This window comes from Mastigoproctus giganteus, chromosome 7, assembly GCF_048544385.1.
Source record: "Mastigoproctus giganteus isolate SK-2022 chromosome 7, ASM4854438v1, whole genome shotgun sequence".
Taxonomy (NCBI): domain Eukaryota; kingdom Metazoa; phylum Arthropoda; class Arachnida; order Uropygi; family Thelyphonidae; genus Mastigoproctus; species Mastigoproctus giganteus.
Genome location: NC_143581.1, coordinates 20,153,406 through 20,169,117, shown reverse-complemented (window position 1 = coordinate 20,169,117; position 15,712 = coordinate 20,153,406). Strand labels below are relative to the sequence as shown.

Sequence of the window (15,712 nt, the reverse complement as noted above, 5' to 3'; positions counted from 1 at the left end):
ATATCATAAGCTTCTGTGTCGCCTGATAATTTATATGCATTCCATGCATTTTTCTTCTCTGCCACTAGTCTCATTAGTTCATTTGACAACCATTTAGGCTTAAACCTTGAACAATATTTCTTAATAGGTATGAAACTTTTAGTAGCTTCCACGATTAATTCCTTGAATGCTTCCCACTTAGAATTTACTGTTGGTAACATCGTCAGTTGATCCCACTGTACAGAATTTAAAAACTGTCGGAGACCACTGTACTCACCTTTACGGAAGCAAAAACCCTTTCCTTTACCCCTGATGGTAATTAAATCTTTAAGTAAATCGGTGCACTGTGATCACTGCCACCTAGTGGTTCTTTTATCTGCAAATTCCTAATACACGAATGATCACTGCTGATAACCAGATCAAGAGTATTACTTTCTCTGGTTGCCTCTCGAACATGCTGCTGCAGAAAACAATCATCCAATAAATCCACAAAAGTCTGACTAGTGTGTGAGTGACCAACCCACAAGTTCCAGTCAATATCTGGGAAGTTAAAATCCCCCATTATAAGACATTCTGATTTACTAGCCCACTCTATTTCTCTGTACAATTGTTCATTGTACTCATTCGAGTCATTAGGCCTATAACACACTCCTACTCTTATTTTTGCTTTCGCAGTGCTTATGTCACACCAAACTGGCTCAACAGTGCACTGTTCATCTATATCAACTGGATGCACTTCTTTTGATTTTATGTTTTTCTTAATTAACAGCATAACACCTCCTCCCTTCCTATCCTGTCTGTCCTTTCTGTACATATTGTTCTCCCGAAATTCCAGTTCTGCATTCCTTATATCTGTGTGACACCACGTCTCTGCTATCCCAACAATATCCGCCTTTGATGTCTTGACCAGCACTTAAAATTCATCAAATTTATTTACTATACTTCTAGCGTTGGTATACATGCAAGTATACATGTACCTATTCTTATTATTAGTTACCCTAACACATCCCATATACCCACCTGTTTCACGATGAATGCAACCAGTCCCTGAAACCCCAAAAACACACCTCACTCCACGCCGAACCTAGTCTTCACCATGTCCGTCCGCATGTAACAGCTCGACTCCCAGTGGACTGATTTCATGGAAATTTATATTTCGGTCTTTTAAGAAGTTTGTGGAACCATTTCAAATTTAATTAAAATCGGATCAATGAAATCCGACAATTATTATCTTTTTTTTTTTTTTTTTTTTTTTACCTGTCCTGATGTAATAACTCGACTGCCAGTGGATGGTTTTTATGAAATTTTATATTTGGGCCTTTTAGAAAAATCTGTCGAGTCGTGACAAATTTCATTAAAATCAGCCTCAGAAATCTGGCAATTACTATTTATTTTTGTCATACAGATCATGTAGGTTATCCATATACCTATATTGTAGCTGGAGCACTGGATATGATGTTTCCCCTGTGCATTAGTTGGAGGAATGAATTGGCAATCAATATGGCGGATGCGCAGAAACGAAATTTTTTTGGATCGTGCCAAAATGTTGTTGCTTTATGTTACACTGGTGTGCAAAATTTAAGGACCAGTCAGGTTTTCATCTGTAGCTTCTCATAGGAGTGGCCTGGATATGGGAAAAGCATACCAAAGGAACCTCGTGAGGTACAGAAATGATGAAGGAAACAACACCGTTGTTGTGTCAACAACGGAAACAAAACGGTACAGAGGGACTTTATTCAAAAATGGCAACATAGCACTGGCTGCCATGATACAGATGCATCACTGCCAAAGATGGAACAACGGGAAGAGGTGGTTCTCAGTAGGAGATATGGCCACCCCTAATGTCAATGCAGGCTTTTAACCGCCTGTCCATGCTTAGAACAATGTTGTTGATAAGTTCTTGCGGTAACATCGTCCATTCCTCTGTCAGTACCATCTTCAGCTGGTGAACATTTTCTGGTGGGTGTGGACGTGCCGCTAGGCGTCTCCCCAGATCGTCCCATGTGTGTTCGACGAGATATAGATCGGCCGAACTGGCATGCCAATCCATACGAACAATGTTCTCACTTTCCAAAAGCATATCAACAGCTGCAGTGCAATGGGGTGTGGCGTTATCATCCATAAACACGAACTCGGGACCAGTGGTATCTCGGAACACACGCACATGGGGAAGGATTACCTCAGTACAGTAGCGTACACCGGTTACAGTACCGTCTTCCAGTATCTGGAGTTGTGTACGTCCATCCAAGATAACGCCTTCCCAGGCGAGAACACCTCGACCGCCATATCGATCCCTTTCAGTGATGTTTGCGTGGTGATACCGTGTGCCAACCTCTCGCCAGATTAGCTGACGTCCAGAATCGCTGCTGAGACTGAATCCACTCTCATCAGTAAAGATTTTGTATAAATTTTGTGGTTGTAACCTTTAGAAAAAGTGTTGGTCCTTACGTTTTGCACACCAGTGTATTTTATTATTATTTTTTTTTATAAATCATATATTATTATTTGCTAATGCGCCTGAAATGTAACGCACTCATTAACTAACTTGTTTCCATTTGAAGCCATGAACTACAAAAAAAAATAAAATAAAAAAATCTTTAGCTATACATGTACAACACTTCACATATGTATGTACGAGGTTGTTATAAGCGTACCTGTATCTCCAACATTGTTAATGAATTGTTGCCTATCGCAAAAAATGCTCTGTCAAGTCCCGCGGACCACAGATTGGGAACCAGTATTTCCCAACCTGTGGTCAGTAAAAGTCTGCGGACAGTAAAAGAAATGTAGCAAAGATTTCCAAATGGCTCCACCTGATCGCAAACGACCATCCCAAACCAATTGTCGGACTGCCTCACTCCATGGGTCCCCCGCGGTGGCGGACCTGGCGGTATGGTAGTCATTTTAAAATTCTTTTTCCTACTTATGAATATCTTCATATTTGTATATTAAAATACCTGTGAATACCTTCATATTCGCATAACTCACCTTAATAGCCAACAGATCACGTCCTTCTGAAGATCTTCCAATAGAAATCACAGAAGCGATCTTGGGGTTACTTGATGCCAAATCACGGATGAATCTATGGATCTGTAAATATATATTATGAATATATTTTTTCTACTGGTAAATTTTTTAACATAAACTACTTTCGGCCTTATGTTATACTGGAATATTTTAAACGCAATTTTTCTTAATATTGACAGAATAGACAACACTAATAATTGTTTTATAGATATACAAAACATTAATGTCAGTCACAGTGTATATTATTCGCTTTTTTTTTTACCAAAAGCACCCGGACCCCCTCTGATTTTTCAAAAACGAAAGTCCACGAGACAGCGTATTAGTATAAACAACCTGTTCGTGCCATTACAGAAAAACTACAACAGATCAGTAGTGGTTGACGTAATCACCCAATGGAAAAAGGGAATAAAAGGGTGCTCTTACCAAGAAAGGCTTCAAAAGAAACAATTTGAAGGCTTCATTCTGAAAATTGCAGCGTCTGGAGACTAGGCACATGCGAAGAGATCTGATTGAGATGTTTACGGCCTTGAATGGCTTGAGTAAACTCAATGCTGATGGCATGTTTAATCTTGATTAGACTACACCCGTGAGAAAGCATAAAATCAAACTAGGGAAGGATGATTACAGGATAGATGTGTGGAAGTTTGCTTTCAGCCATCGGGACAGTTCGAACATCGTGATTGTTCGAACAAACTGTTATGGAAGTGCGTAGTTCGAATAAATTCATTAAAGAACTGGACAAAGTATTAGAGGGTATGGACAGATGATGTGAAAAGTTTTTTGTTGCTTTATAAAGCTTGCTTCCTTGAATCATTTGCCACTACTAATTCTAATACTAATGTGGTGTGGCTGCCTACGGCAAACGTTTGGGTACACTGCAGAAATCGATGGAAAGAGACCAGAGAGACCACAGAAACTGATATTAGTACAAGAAAGACGTTTTGGGGGGGGGGGGGATTTGGTCTATACCTCTTTGAACATGGGCCTAAGGAATTTGAGCAGAACTTACCGAGGCCCGTGTTGAAAGAGAAATGGACTAAAACATCGCCTTCCTGTTATCCAAAATTGGTTTTGAGGCTGCCAACGAGGATATTAACATCAGTGTCAGGTCGGCACTATAAAAACATGCATAAAAATATTTTTGTGAACATTCATTGTTTTTCATTAAATGCAGTTTGTATTTAAATATGCCACACTATTTCAGTATAAAAGAAAGATAATTCAGTGCAATCTTAAATATTTATCATTGTACCCCATCCATCCTTTGTATGGATTTTGCAATGATATTGCGAAAATTCTCATATAAATGCAACATAGTTTTATTTAAGTTCGAGTTAATAATAAGAATATTACTTACGGAATCCAGTCGCTGATAACGAAGGAAAAATGAATCAGCAGCATGGAGAAAAAGAGGATCAGTTATAGGGGGCGACGCCACTCTTTCTATGTAAATGTTTCTGTAATATGAAACGAAAAGTTCAGCTTCAGTAAATCAGGTGATGTAGCAAATCAGAAAACAATGTAATGTAGAATTATTAAATTATGTAACACAGAATCATGGTAAGAAATTAATTAATCACTTTGGTGTTAAGGTGCAATCGAGTTTGCACACTTAAAGATTGTAAATCGAACTCAAACGAGCATACGTATGCATATCATTGCGATTTGTAAATATGGGTGGTTTAAAATAGAACGTTCGGACGATGTGCTACTCATTTCCATTGGGCGTGGATACCAAATACATCTGAGAAACTTTTCATAATCCAGTAGCATGGAGACAGTATGAGTCATTCATTGTGTGAGACAGTCGGCAAGATGGAATTAGGTAAATTACAGACAGAAGTACCAAAACTACTGAATACTTACCCAAACTGATGTTCAGATTGTGGAGAGAGAGAGGGGGGGGGGGGACAAGGGTAGAAAACCTTTAAAGTTTGCAGCGGCTTCAGGACGGAATATCTCCCATCCAATTGCACCCCACGATGGCTGTAGGAAAGTGGTCTGAATGAAAAACGCCTCACAGTTTGCTTTTCCTTTCACCTCATCGCAGAGAAGATTCCTTTTCAACAGGTGTCGTTAACACCTTGATTTTACCCGAGATGTGAAGGCCCAATGTGAAGTCCATGGATAAGTCTAAATTCTTAATGTAACCCCATTTAGAGAGAGAGAGAGAGAGAGAGAGAGAGAGAGAGAGAGAGAGAGAAAGACCCCGAAACCAATTCTCTGTAAACATCAAGGAGTCACTACAGAAAAGGAAGTCTATTCGTCTGGATAGACAACGTGCAACTCATTTATTGCAATACACATCTTCGAAATTGTGATAACGGTGAGGTCTAGGGAAGAAATCTTTGAAAAGTTTGAGACCGGCCTGTGGTTAGCGAGCGCTGCCCCAAGTAAGGAGATTGCGGGCTCGGGTCAGTAAGGTACCATAAAACAAGAAGCCCTCGCCTGAGACCGACTGACTTAGCCACGTAAATTATTTCGACAACAAGTTTCATTGACCTGTCTATCATTTTGACAACGATTACACCTTAACTTTTATCTGTCACTGTAATTTCATTTTAAATTGTTTTTAGTTACATTTATTCGAACTAGTAGCATACCTTTCAACATCTTCAATCAAAATAGCTCTTGGGATTCTATAAACATCCATGAAAAACTGAAAATGACCAATTTTCTCCGGGGGAATCATAACGTCCACAGGATTACTTATGGTTGTAGGCTCCACCCAAAAGTCGGCCTTACCCAAATGAAAGAAAAAAATTAAAATATATATTAAACAAAAATTACATATGACTTTAAACATAATATTTCACAAAACATAATGCTGAATTCTAAAAGTATAAAAACATAGAACGGGCAAAAATTTTATTTTTAAAAAATTAAATTTTAATAAATACTGTTCGTGATTATGATAAACATTTATCGCCATACTCAGCTTTAGGTCTGGTAAAAAATTTGGCCAGTTTTTACGTTTTCATAAACTTCATAATTTTCATAGCATCCGTAACTTTCATCCTTGACATATAGCTCATAAATTAACATCCTAATAAATTGAGCAACAGAACTTTACATTTCCCTTTCAGACATGGCTCTGAATACTAATAAAACTAGTAATGTCGCGCCTTCTCGATATTTCTTATTAAGTCAGTAATAAAAAACAAAAAAAAAAAAAAATCATATTTGTACTATCCTCCGAATATTTAGATTTACAATAATAAAAACAAGTTACTTAATGTACGCAGTGCATTAGCAAATAGTAACAATTCATGATTTATAACAAAAAAAAAAAAAAAGCAAAAAAGCAAGACTTTTTATGCGAGACGATTTCGTTTCTGCGCATCCGCTACATTGTCCATTAATTTCTCCAACTAGCGCATGGCAACGAATAATATCCAGTACTTCAACTGCAATAAATGGTATATGAATAAGCCTGTGTGATATGCATGAAAATAATAATAATTGCCGGATTTCTATTGGTCCAATTTTAATGAAATTTGGGAATTTCGACAAGTCGTTCGAAAAGAGTGAAATATAAAATTTCATGAAAATTCATCCACTAAGCGCCGAGTTATTACGTGTGGACGGACAGACAACAGGATCATTGTTTTTATGCTAACGCAGAACAGACTACTGCGATTAAAAGTATCCAAAGGTTATCTCTTACCTCTACTGCAGGATCAGATGCTAATCTCTTAAGAATGTCCAGTTGCTCATCTGTCGTTGGAATAACTCGAAACACTGTATATCTAAATAAAAAATAAAAATAATGTATGAAGGCTATGAAAAGTTAAGGCAACGCTGCTATGTGCGTACAAAGCTAATAATTTTATGAATTCACACTATCTTCTACAATTCAACTGCTAGCAACACGGAGAGCAAAATTCATGGGCAGTATGTGCATGACATTTTTTGCTAATTATAATTTCATAAGTCAGTAAAATTTGATGAATTTTCTGGAGTAGCATAATGAATTCATTAATGCTCTGTTTATTGTGCAACGCGTCTTTTTTTACAGAGATCTCTTAAAAAAAACAGTATTAATCAATCGGCTGCGCTCCACTAGACCAGTAAGTAGAACAATATCTAAAAAAAACCCGGATTTTTTAGTTTTTATAAAAAGAACAACGTCTGTTTTTTAAAAATTATAAATGATGTGTAGGTTTCATTTATAAATACACTGATATAACAAATTATTAGAGATTCTAAGCTACCCGATATGTTGAATGTAAATCTGTAACTTAATAATATATGGAAATAAACTTAAGAGTAGAAGTATATTAAACCTTGAATTTAATAAGAAAATCAAGAGATAATGAATTCTGAGGGAGTTGCTTGTTGGAATCCAAGCATCTTTATAGGCAAAAGTGGAGATGACATTGAACTGATTTATATCCGTGATGATATAAGTAAAAATCGAAAAGCAACGTTGCTTAAAATCATAGTGACCTTCAGTGCTAGCGAGGTATCCATATCAATAAACGTCACATCTAAAGGAAATGAGTCTACGCAGCTGTAATGGATTCTTAAAGCCTCCTGTGTTTGAGTGACATCTGTTTGTACTCGCGTGTGTATGTTAAGCACCAAAGCAACTAAGGCAATGAGGCAACAGTATATTGTGTGTAAATTCCGTGTATTCTGTGGTTGATTTGTTGGACGAAACCCCGAATTTACGCATGAAAAAAAAAAAAAAAAAAAAAAAAAACCATCTTATCCTCGACGAACTCAGCCACATTATGAAAAAAAGATCCATAAAAATTCCTCGCGTCAATGGCGGGATTCCAATTCAGATCTTTTCTGCCCTGTGTGGGGAGGAGAATGATTATACGAATTGTGCTACCCACGAGGGCCAACCTTTTGATTCGATAAATTCTGCATCTAGTTATGCGCAGTGTTGTCACGTGTGACCTAGCAAGGTTGTTAAAAATCACACACAACCAAGTTTTAGAGTTCGATAACTCTTACAGCGCTTTTCCGATGGTGCCAAAGCAAAATCACTCAGCTGTTTACGCTCGTTATAAACGAGAGAAAGGGGAAGCGAACTATTGAAATGGGAGTTTAGGCAGTGAGAGAATTTGAAAAATGGACTGAATCAGAAAGATACCCAGACAAAAATTGGGGAGAGGAGTGGACTCAAACTCCTCCTGCGCCTCGGTACACTTATAGATAGAAACAAAAAGCATTTTTATTACTCCGAAATTCTGGCTCGAATCTTTCAAATGCGGGAAGCTTTCAAAAGGGAAAAAAAGTAATATTTGTCCAATGGATATGACTCGATCCAAAACATTAAACGTCTTACACGAAATAACGTTTTATGCGGGAACGTCTTAAGCGACTTTTACTGTATTTGTTTGCCATATTTCTTCAAATACCATTAAGCGCATTAAATATTTATCAAAGATTTTGAAACCACGAGTAAATATAAATACCGTTCACATTTTATCCAATAATCAATATTAAATAAAAATGATTCTACTTGCCCAACATAATGTCTCCTACCATCTGGCCCTAATTGATAGCTACTGATTACAGCAGCGATGCAAAAACTGAACGCAAAGATAAAGGAGAAGTCTCCGAGCATCTTTTCCAACTTGAGTGAAAGGCTGCTATTTACTTCTGCTCTGAGGCACAAGCTATATAAGTATAGCGTCTTGGGGTTGTCGAAATGACGAATACGAGTTATATTGCCTGAGGTAAGACAGGTATTACAGAGACAAATCCAGTAAGTTGGACTGTAAATAAAGATGTCATCAAGTCTAAGATGTAAAAAAAAAGGTTTGTTTGCTTTATTTTAAAAATAGCTTTCACAATACAATTTTTCTTATATTTTAATCACTTTGTTTTCTTTAAGAGACAGTTGCTGATTTGTTGCATAAGAAGTGGATTTTCATATTTATTTTTAGCAGACACATCCTGCTAGTTTTGGTGAAATTTATTTTTATTTTTTAAGGTTTCATTTTCATTGTACGGATCTAAACGTTTTTGCCTAGTTCCAGAAATGGAAACAACTCAACTAATAAAAAAAATATATTGGATTATTTTTTTTTTTTGTTTACAGGTTCAGTTTTCTAACAGCAATATGTTATCTTCTGATGGGATTAGAGAAGGATAACGTTAAACTCTTAAATATATTGCATCTTTAAAATCGGCCCTGGTTTTTTTTTTTTTTTATTTTGCTGTACTTTCTTGAATATACTGCCATATTGTCATTTGGCTTCTTGTGAGTTCAATAAATCAAACTTGCAAATGATGCAAGGAGGCAGACTTTTTCTGCATCAACGAAAATAATAATAACGTCATCAGAAGAAATAATAAGAGATTATTCATATTATCAGTTCCATTTTGAACTTAACTAGACTCACTACCTCTGCCACTTGGGAGGTAACTTATTTCAGTGTTGGACAGTCTGTTGCTCACAGGTGAACTTCATGGCCTTCAGTCTTCAGTTGTTCCCTGAAATTTTATAATTTCGCCCCCTGGTTTTTATTTTATCGGGGGAAAACAGACTTACCTCATTTTAATCAAGCCCTTCAGCACGTTATGCACTTCAGTCAGATCTCCTTTTAGATGCTAGTTATCACACTGTGCAGTCCACATCTTCTAAGCCGCTCTTCACATTGCGATTTGCCCTCATCACTAATCTGGTCACTCTTCTTAGAATCCTCTACTGAAGTTCTATGCCTTTCTTTAGGTGTGGTCTTCAGACTTGGATACATTATTCCAAATGCTGTCCCTTGCGGTCTAACAATTGTCATGTATAGAAGGATAATGACGTCCCTCCCGCTACTAGAAAGGATCCTATATATCAAGGACATCAAGTGCTTTCCTGGCTGTCTGTTTACACTGCATGAAAGAGTTAATATCAGATTGAGTCGTAACACCTAGGACTTTTTCGTCTTGCATCAAAACTTGAACCACTTTAGCTCCTTTCTCCCCCTAGCTCATGAAAATTTGTTGGAATTGGGTTTTTCTTTGCTTAAATTGAAAATTTCAGTAATTTGTTGCACATTGTACCCTCTATTCTGATGTACAATTTGCGTAAATTCCTGACGTCTTATTCTTGTATTATCGACTCCCTGCCGCATTTCTTCCTTTTAGAGCTGCATTCTCCTATCTTCTCCTACTCATTATATGCGTCTGAGCGAGTAGCACAATGGTATCCTCGTCACCATCCTCCCCACACTGGGTGGAAAAAGTCCGGGTTCGAATCCCGTCGATGACGCGAGGAACTTTCATGGGCTTTTTTCACTCTGTGGCTGAGTTAGTCGGTCTCAGGCGTAGATAGCAAGGTTCCTCCTCCCCCCCCCCCCGGAATCTGGGGTTTTTCGTCCAGCAAAGCAGGCAAATCGATCAGAGAACACACCCACTTTACAGACACAATACACATGAGTAGATGAAGTAACTTTTCTGGTGACCCTACTAAATAGTTTTTATTTTTATTCATTATACAGCATATTTTGTATCGAGTAGGTTAATTACTCATTATGTATTTTGAGACGGTTGCTTTCGAGAAACCAGTGATTTCCTTTTTTTCTTAAATTTGGCTTCTGCTAAATGTTAAAATCTTGTTTTCCCACGATTTGAGCAACTAAGACGCCCAGGAAAGCATACAGTATTTATCTTTTAACAAGGACGATCGTACCATGTGGCAACTTGCATACGTATATTTAATTATCTATTAACTTCCATTGCAAAAGGTTTATAATTTTTTGGCCAGTGAACACAGATTGCTTCTATGTTCCCTGAACAATGCGATCGAATAATTTCTTCTGCACTGTTCTTTTGCAGTGAACTAAGGAGGAAGTCTGCTCTTGTAGTTATTACTGAGAGACACGAAATCCTTCACAATAACATCAACAAAAACTGTTAATTAGGGTCACCTGAAAATTACCTTTTCTACCCATGTATATTATGTTTACGTTCTGTGGGCGGTTTGCCTGTTTTCCTGGACGAAAATCCAGAATTTCCGGGTGAAAACCACGCTGTTCCCTCCTGAGACCGAATTTAATCAGCCATGGCATGAAAAAAGCCCATAATGCGAGGCTTTTCCGACCGGATTCGAATCCATCTCTGGAGGACGGTGATTATAACCATTGTGCATTGTGCTACCCGCGAAGATCAGCCCTCACTGGTAGACCTTCAGTGGTACCGTATACTTCTTTTATGATGGATGTGAGAAACAGTATTTTCAAGAAAGTGACACATTATTAACCAGTCTTCTCTCTTAAAATTTAACTTATCTGGGACAGTAGTATTTTTGTTTTCCTCTCTCTCATCTTTACCTCCAAACAGATCCTATTTGAATCTGCTTGGAGACAAAGATGAGATCCCGTAATGCCTTGCCTCCAGTACAGATTTTGTTATGCTGATTGAGACCAAGTGCAGACATAGTGCCAAAGAACATCCTTATTAGAATAGATGATTCTTCAATGCTAGATGGAGAATGTACGATGTTAAAGTCTTAAAAACTGATGGAAATAAGTTTAGAACTCACAGAGAGCTTGTGACAGTCTCTCCACAACAAGGAAATCGATCTGGGAAGGAAGACAAATAACTGCAGTGAGAAGAACTATGTTATAATGAACCTTCGTCTGACAAAAGATCCCGTCCAGATTGTTGAAAGTCCTATGCATTGCCATTACAAACGGCATGGAGACAGTGAGCGAAGCGCATATCCTCCGATCCTTTTTAACTGCATGTATTTTTTGGTTGGTTTGATGTTTGCTGAAAGAAAAATGCAACTTTACGTGAGAAAACCATGCCACCCTCGCCTGAGGCCGACACTTATTCAGCCACATCGTGAAAAAGCCCATAAAAATTTAGTTTTTATGTTTTTTTTTTCACAACTCAGTTTTTTCCCACCCAGTGTCTAAGGACAGTGATTATAACCACTGCGCTACGCAAGGATCCTCGAACATCTGCCTCTTTTGAAAACAGGATAGTCTGAACTAGCAAATTCCTAATCCAGAATCTCATCAGGAAGCCGTGTTTCAGTAAGAATGCAAAGGTCAGATTCCTCACGGCAAAGCGAAATTCTGATTTATCAGTTTTATTGATTAGATTCCAACATTTGTGATGGTAGACACCAAATGACCAGATAGCAACGTTAAAAGCCTGCGAAGGAGTGGAACACTTAAGAGCTTCACCGTGATTACAATCTATCACTCGTCTCCAAATTGCTCATGTTTTTTTTTTTTTTTCTGGAGACTCTAAAACGTGTACTAATCAGTCCCAGTGGCCAACACAGAGTTTTCAAAGGTTTATTTTCATCCAAAGTATTGCAAATCACCGAGAAAGAAGACAAGAAAGATTCTTAGTTCTTAATGCAGACCTCAACCACAATTCCGATTTCACTTCTAATAAATTAACTAAGATCTTTCATCTTCGTTTGCAGACTGAATTTGTTTGGAAAAAAATAACTTGGATTTACTTGGTATTTACAGTGAGATAACATTTGCTACCAGCCTTAGCAGGCTGGTAACAAATGTTATAGTACATGCTAAGGCCAATTCCAAATGTATATAGTACATACTAAGGCCAAGTGCAAATGTATATAGTACATGCTAAGGCCAACTGCAAATGTATATAGTCCATGCTATGGTCAACTGTAAGGCCATTTTTTGACAAAGTTCAAATTTCAATAAAGCTGCGTCATTTTTTTGTGCTTTATTTTATCTGTTACACCGTTTTCTTTTTCTTCAGGACTCCCGACAGCTTCATCCATTTACGGTGTCTTATCTTTCCGAACATCTGTGTTTGTTCAAGCGCCTGATATCTTGTTTCCAATAGGCATGGCGTTACAGATGTTTGTCTTATTAACTAAGCCATCCCATCGCCCTCGTGAGTAGCACAGCTGGTAGAATCGCCGTCCTCACACAAGTTGGAAAAGACCTAAGTTCAAATCCCGTCAATGACGGGAGCAATTTTTACGGGCCTTTTTCACAACTTGGCTAAGTTAGTCGGTCTCTGGCGAGCGTAGCATGTTTTTTTCTCCTGTCAACTAGGGTTTTTCTTCAGCAAACAGCAAATATACCCCAGAACACACGCAATTTACAGACATATTATATACAGCGCAATATGTCCTAAGTTGCTAATGCGTCTAAACCCTATAACAACAACCATCTCATCGCTGTTGGAAAAAATGCAACATAGCAACCATAGGACACACAGCACGGCACATGAATTTAAATATTCGGGTGGCCTAATATAATAATTTGGTTTTGCACCTGGTCTCCTAAGAGCTGCTGGCAGACCTCACTAGTGAAACTTTGGTCCATATGCACCCAAGGGTTCTAGTTCTTGCAAGTAAAAATGCCCCATATTAAACATCCACTGCCTGGACAGTGGGTGGTGGTGGTGCTCATCGGACCAGCAACACTCGTTTCCAGTCCTCCAGTGTGTTGTTGATACCACACCAATTTCCCGTCGACAATGATCAGCGGTGAGAAGAAATTGTTTCTTGGGTCGTCTGCTGTGGAATTCCACACATTTGAGTTTGCAGCACATCGTTATTTGGAATGTTGTTCTTGCATTCCCCATATTGTATTGCGATGCCAACTGTCGCATAGTGACCTGCCATTGAGCCCATACAACTCTCTGCATCCTTCGCTCACCACGAACATCCACCTTACGTAATCATTTACAGTTCTGTCGGCGTGAGGTGGTTTGACCGTTCGACACCATGATTTGTACACCTTAACCACAATGGACATGAGCATGTGGGGGGAGGTCTTATTTTTCTTCTTTATTATTGTATTCTCTATTGGTTTGCTTACTCAATTACATGAGATAAACAGTAATAAGTGAAGTGCCCTCAAACCTCTGATACCCACTTACGCTACTTGACTGCAATAACTAAATCCGAATTTTCCCGGTCCAGAGGGCGTTGTGATTTCCCTCGGTCTTGATAGAACCTAATTATGTCGGTAAGCCAGTGTCTGAGTCTGTGAATAATTACGAACAATTATAATACCTTTGAAACAGCTTTAATACAGGTAATAATATTTACAAGTACACTATAATACATATTATAAATTTCATAGTATAATATTTACAAATTCTTCTCAAAGTGAAGACAGCTCAAACATTATATCAGCAGATTCTAATCTGGTTATATCATTGGGTTTACCTTCTCTTGGTGAACAACATAAGCATACTTTTAACAATTCTACTATTTATTCTTGCCCTATACAGGTTAGGCTACCTTACCTAATATATATATAATTCCTTCTGACATTATGGGCATCTTCTACTCTTGAAGCCATTCCAATTCAGTTTTAATTCTAAATACCTAAATATTTCTATTTATTTATTTCTAATAAATAAATATTTATTTCTAAATACCCTTAAGATATTGGCTAGAGGTGTGTTACAAGCTGTGCTCTACCTTAATTACTACTTTCGGTACGAAAAACATCCCATAACTGTCAGGTTTCTTAATTTAAGAAATTTTTCCCTTCTATACAGCATTAACTGTCTCTGCTCTTCCTAACATTTGTCGCAACCTTACCTTATCCTTTTAATGAACACTAATTATCTACATTTTTGTAAATCTGGCCTTAATCGTTTCTCTTAACATTTTATTTACCTAAAGCACACAATCTATTACTCAGGGATACAAGAGCCTTAATATATGCATATATGCAAAAATACAAGTACTTTGATACTAGTACATTCACTTATACTGTCTTACAAATTCTAATTTCCCTGCTACACTCCTGTTCTCTATACTGCCCATTTTTAGGCTCACACACATGTATGTATATATATATATATATATATATATATACAGGGTGTCTCAAAAATATTGGTACAAACGTTTAGGGGAGGTAGGTAACATCTAAAGGAATGTGAATCGCATAGGTACCCATAACCGGAAACGTCACCGTAAGTCGGTACATGGCGTTGTTCATCAGTTCGCGAGAGGAGAGGGAAAATTTCTGGTTTACCCATTCAAGTTGCATATCGTAATTGGCTTGTTTCTAATTCTCCAGTTATATTTTCTGCCTACACCAAAGCTCGCAACAATTGTAAAGCAGTTATTAATCAGTCCAAACTAGAGTTTGAACAGGCTAAGAGTAGAAAACTTGCTTCTTGCCCTAATGGTAGCCGAGCGTTGTGGTCTCTTGCCAAAACTATTGGCTGGAACTTTTGCCCATCTCTGCTCCCACCTCTGTCCAAACCAGAGGGTTCTGTTGCCACTTCAGCCAAGGATAAAGCTGACCTGCTAGCATCGCATTTTATTTCCAACTCATGTATTAATGATCTTGGTAAAACACCTCCCACCATTCCCAACACGCTCCATTCAATGACTCCTGTGGTCTTCCGTCAAAAGGATGTCAGAAGGATTTTGACGAATCTTGATGCTAAGAAAGCTCCAGGTCCCGATGATATTTCTCCACTTGTTCTCAAAACCTGTGCTCCTGAACTTACTCCTATTCTTTGCCGCCTTTTTTCACTTTCTTATTCCAAAGGTGTTTTTCTTTCTGCTTGGAAATTTGCTCATATCTAGCCAGTTCCTAAAAAGGGTGACAAATCCCTCCCATCCAATTATCGTTCCATTGCAATTACTTCTACTCTTTCTAAAGTAATGGAGAAATCAATTAACCGCCAACTCTTAAGCTACCTAGAAACCTTCCGTCTGATCAACGATCGCCAGTATGGATTCCGTCAGTGTCAATCCACTGGTGATATTCTTGCTTATGTT

At 37.9% G+C, this 15,712-nt stretch overlaps 1 protein-coding gene across 1 annotated transcript in view; it reads right to left on the bottom strand.

The window, feature by feature from the left end:
• Positions 1-9,522, bottom strand: part of LOC150082625 (carboxypeptidase B-like) — a 39,207-nt gene extending 29,685 nt beyond the window's left edge. Inside the window, exons 1-5 of the mRNA XM_090377869.1 lie at positions 9,518-9,522; positions 6,674-6,755; positions 5,610-5,746; positions 4,364-4,463; positions 2,968-3,069 (exon numbers count right to left, since the gene is read on the bottom strand). Coding sequence (XP_090233995.1) covers positions 2,968-3,069; positions 4,364-4,463; positions 5,610-5,746; positions 6,674-6,755; positions 9,518-9,522 — 426 coding nt within the window. The remainder of the gene's footprint in view (positions 1-2,967; positions 3,070-4,363; positions 4,464-5,609; positions 5,747-6,673; positions 6,756-9,517) is intronic.
• Between the last annotated feature and the right edge of the window lie 6,190 nt (positions 9,523-15,712).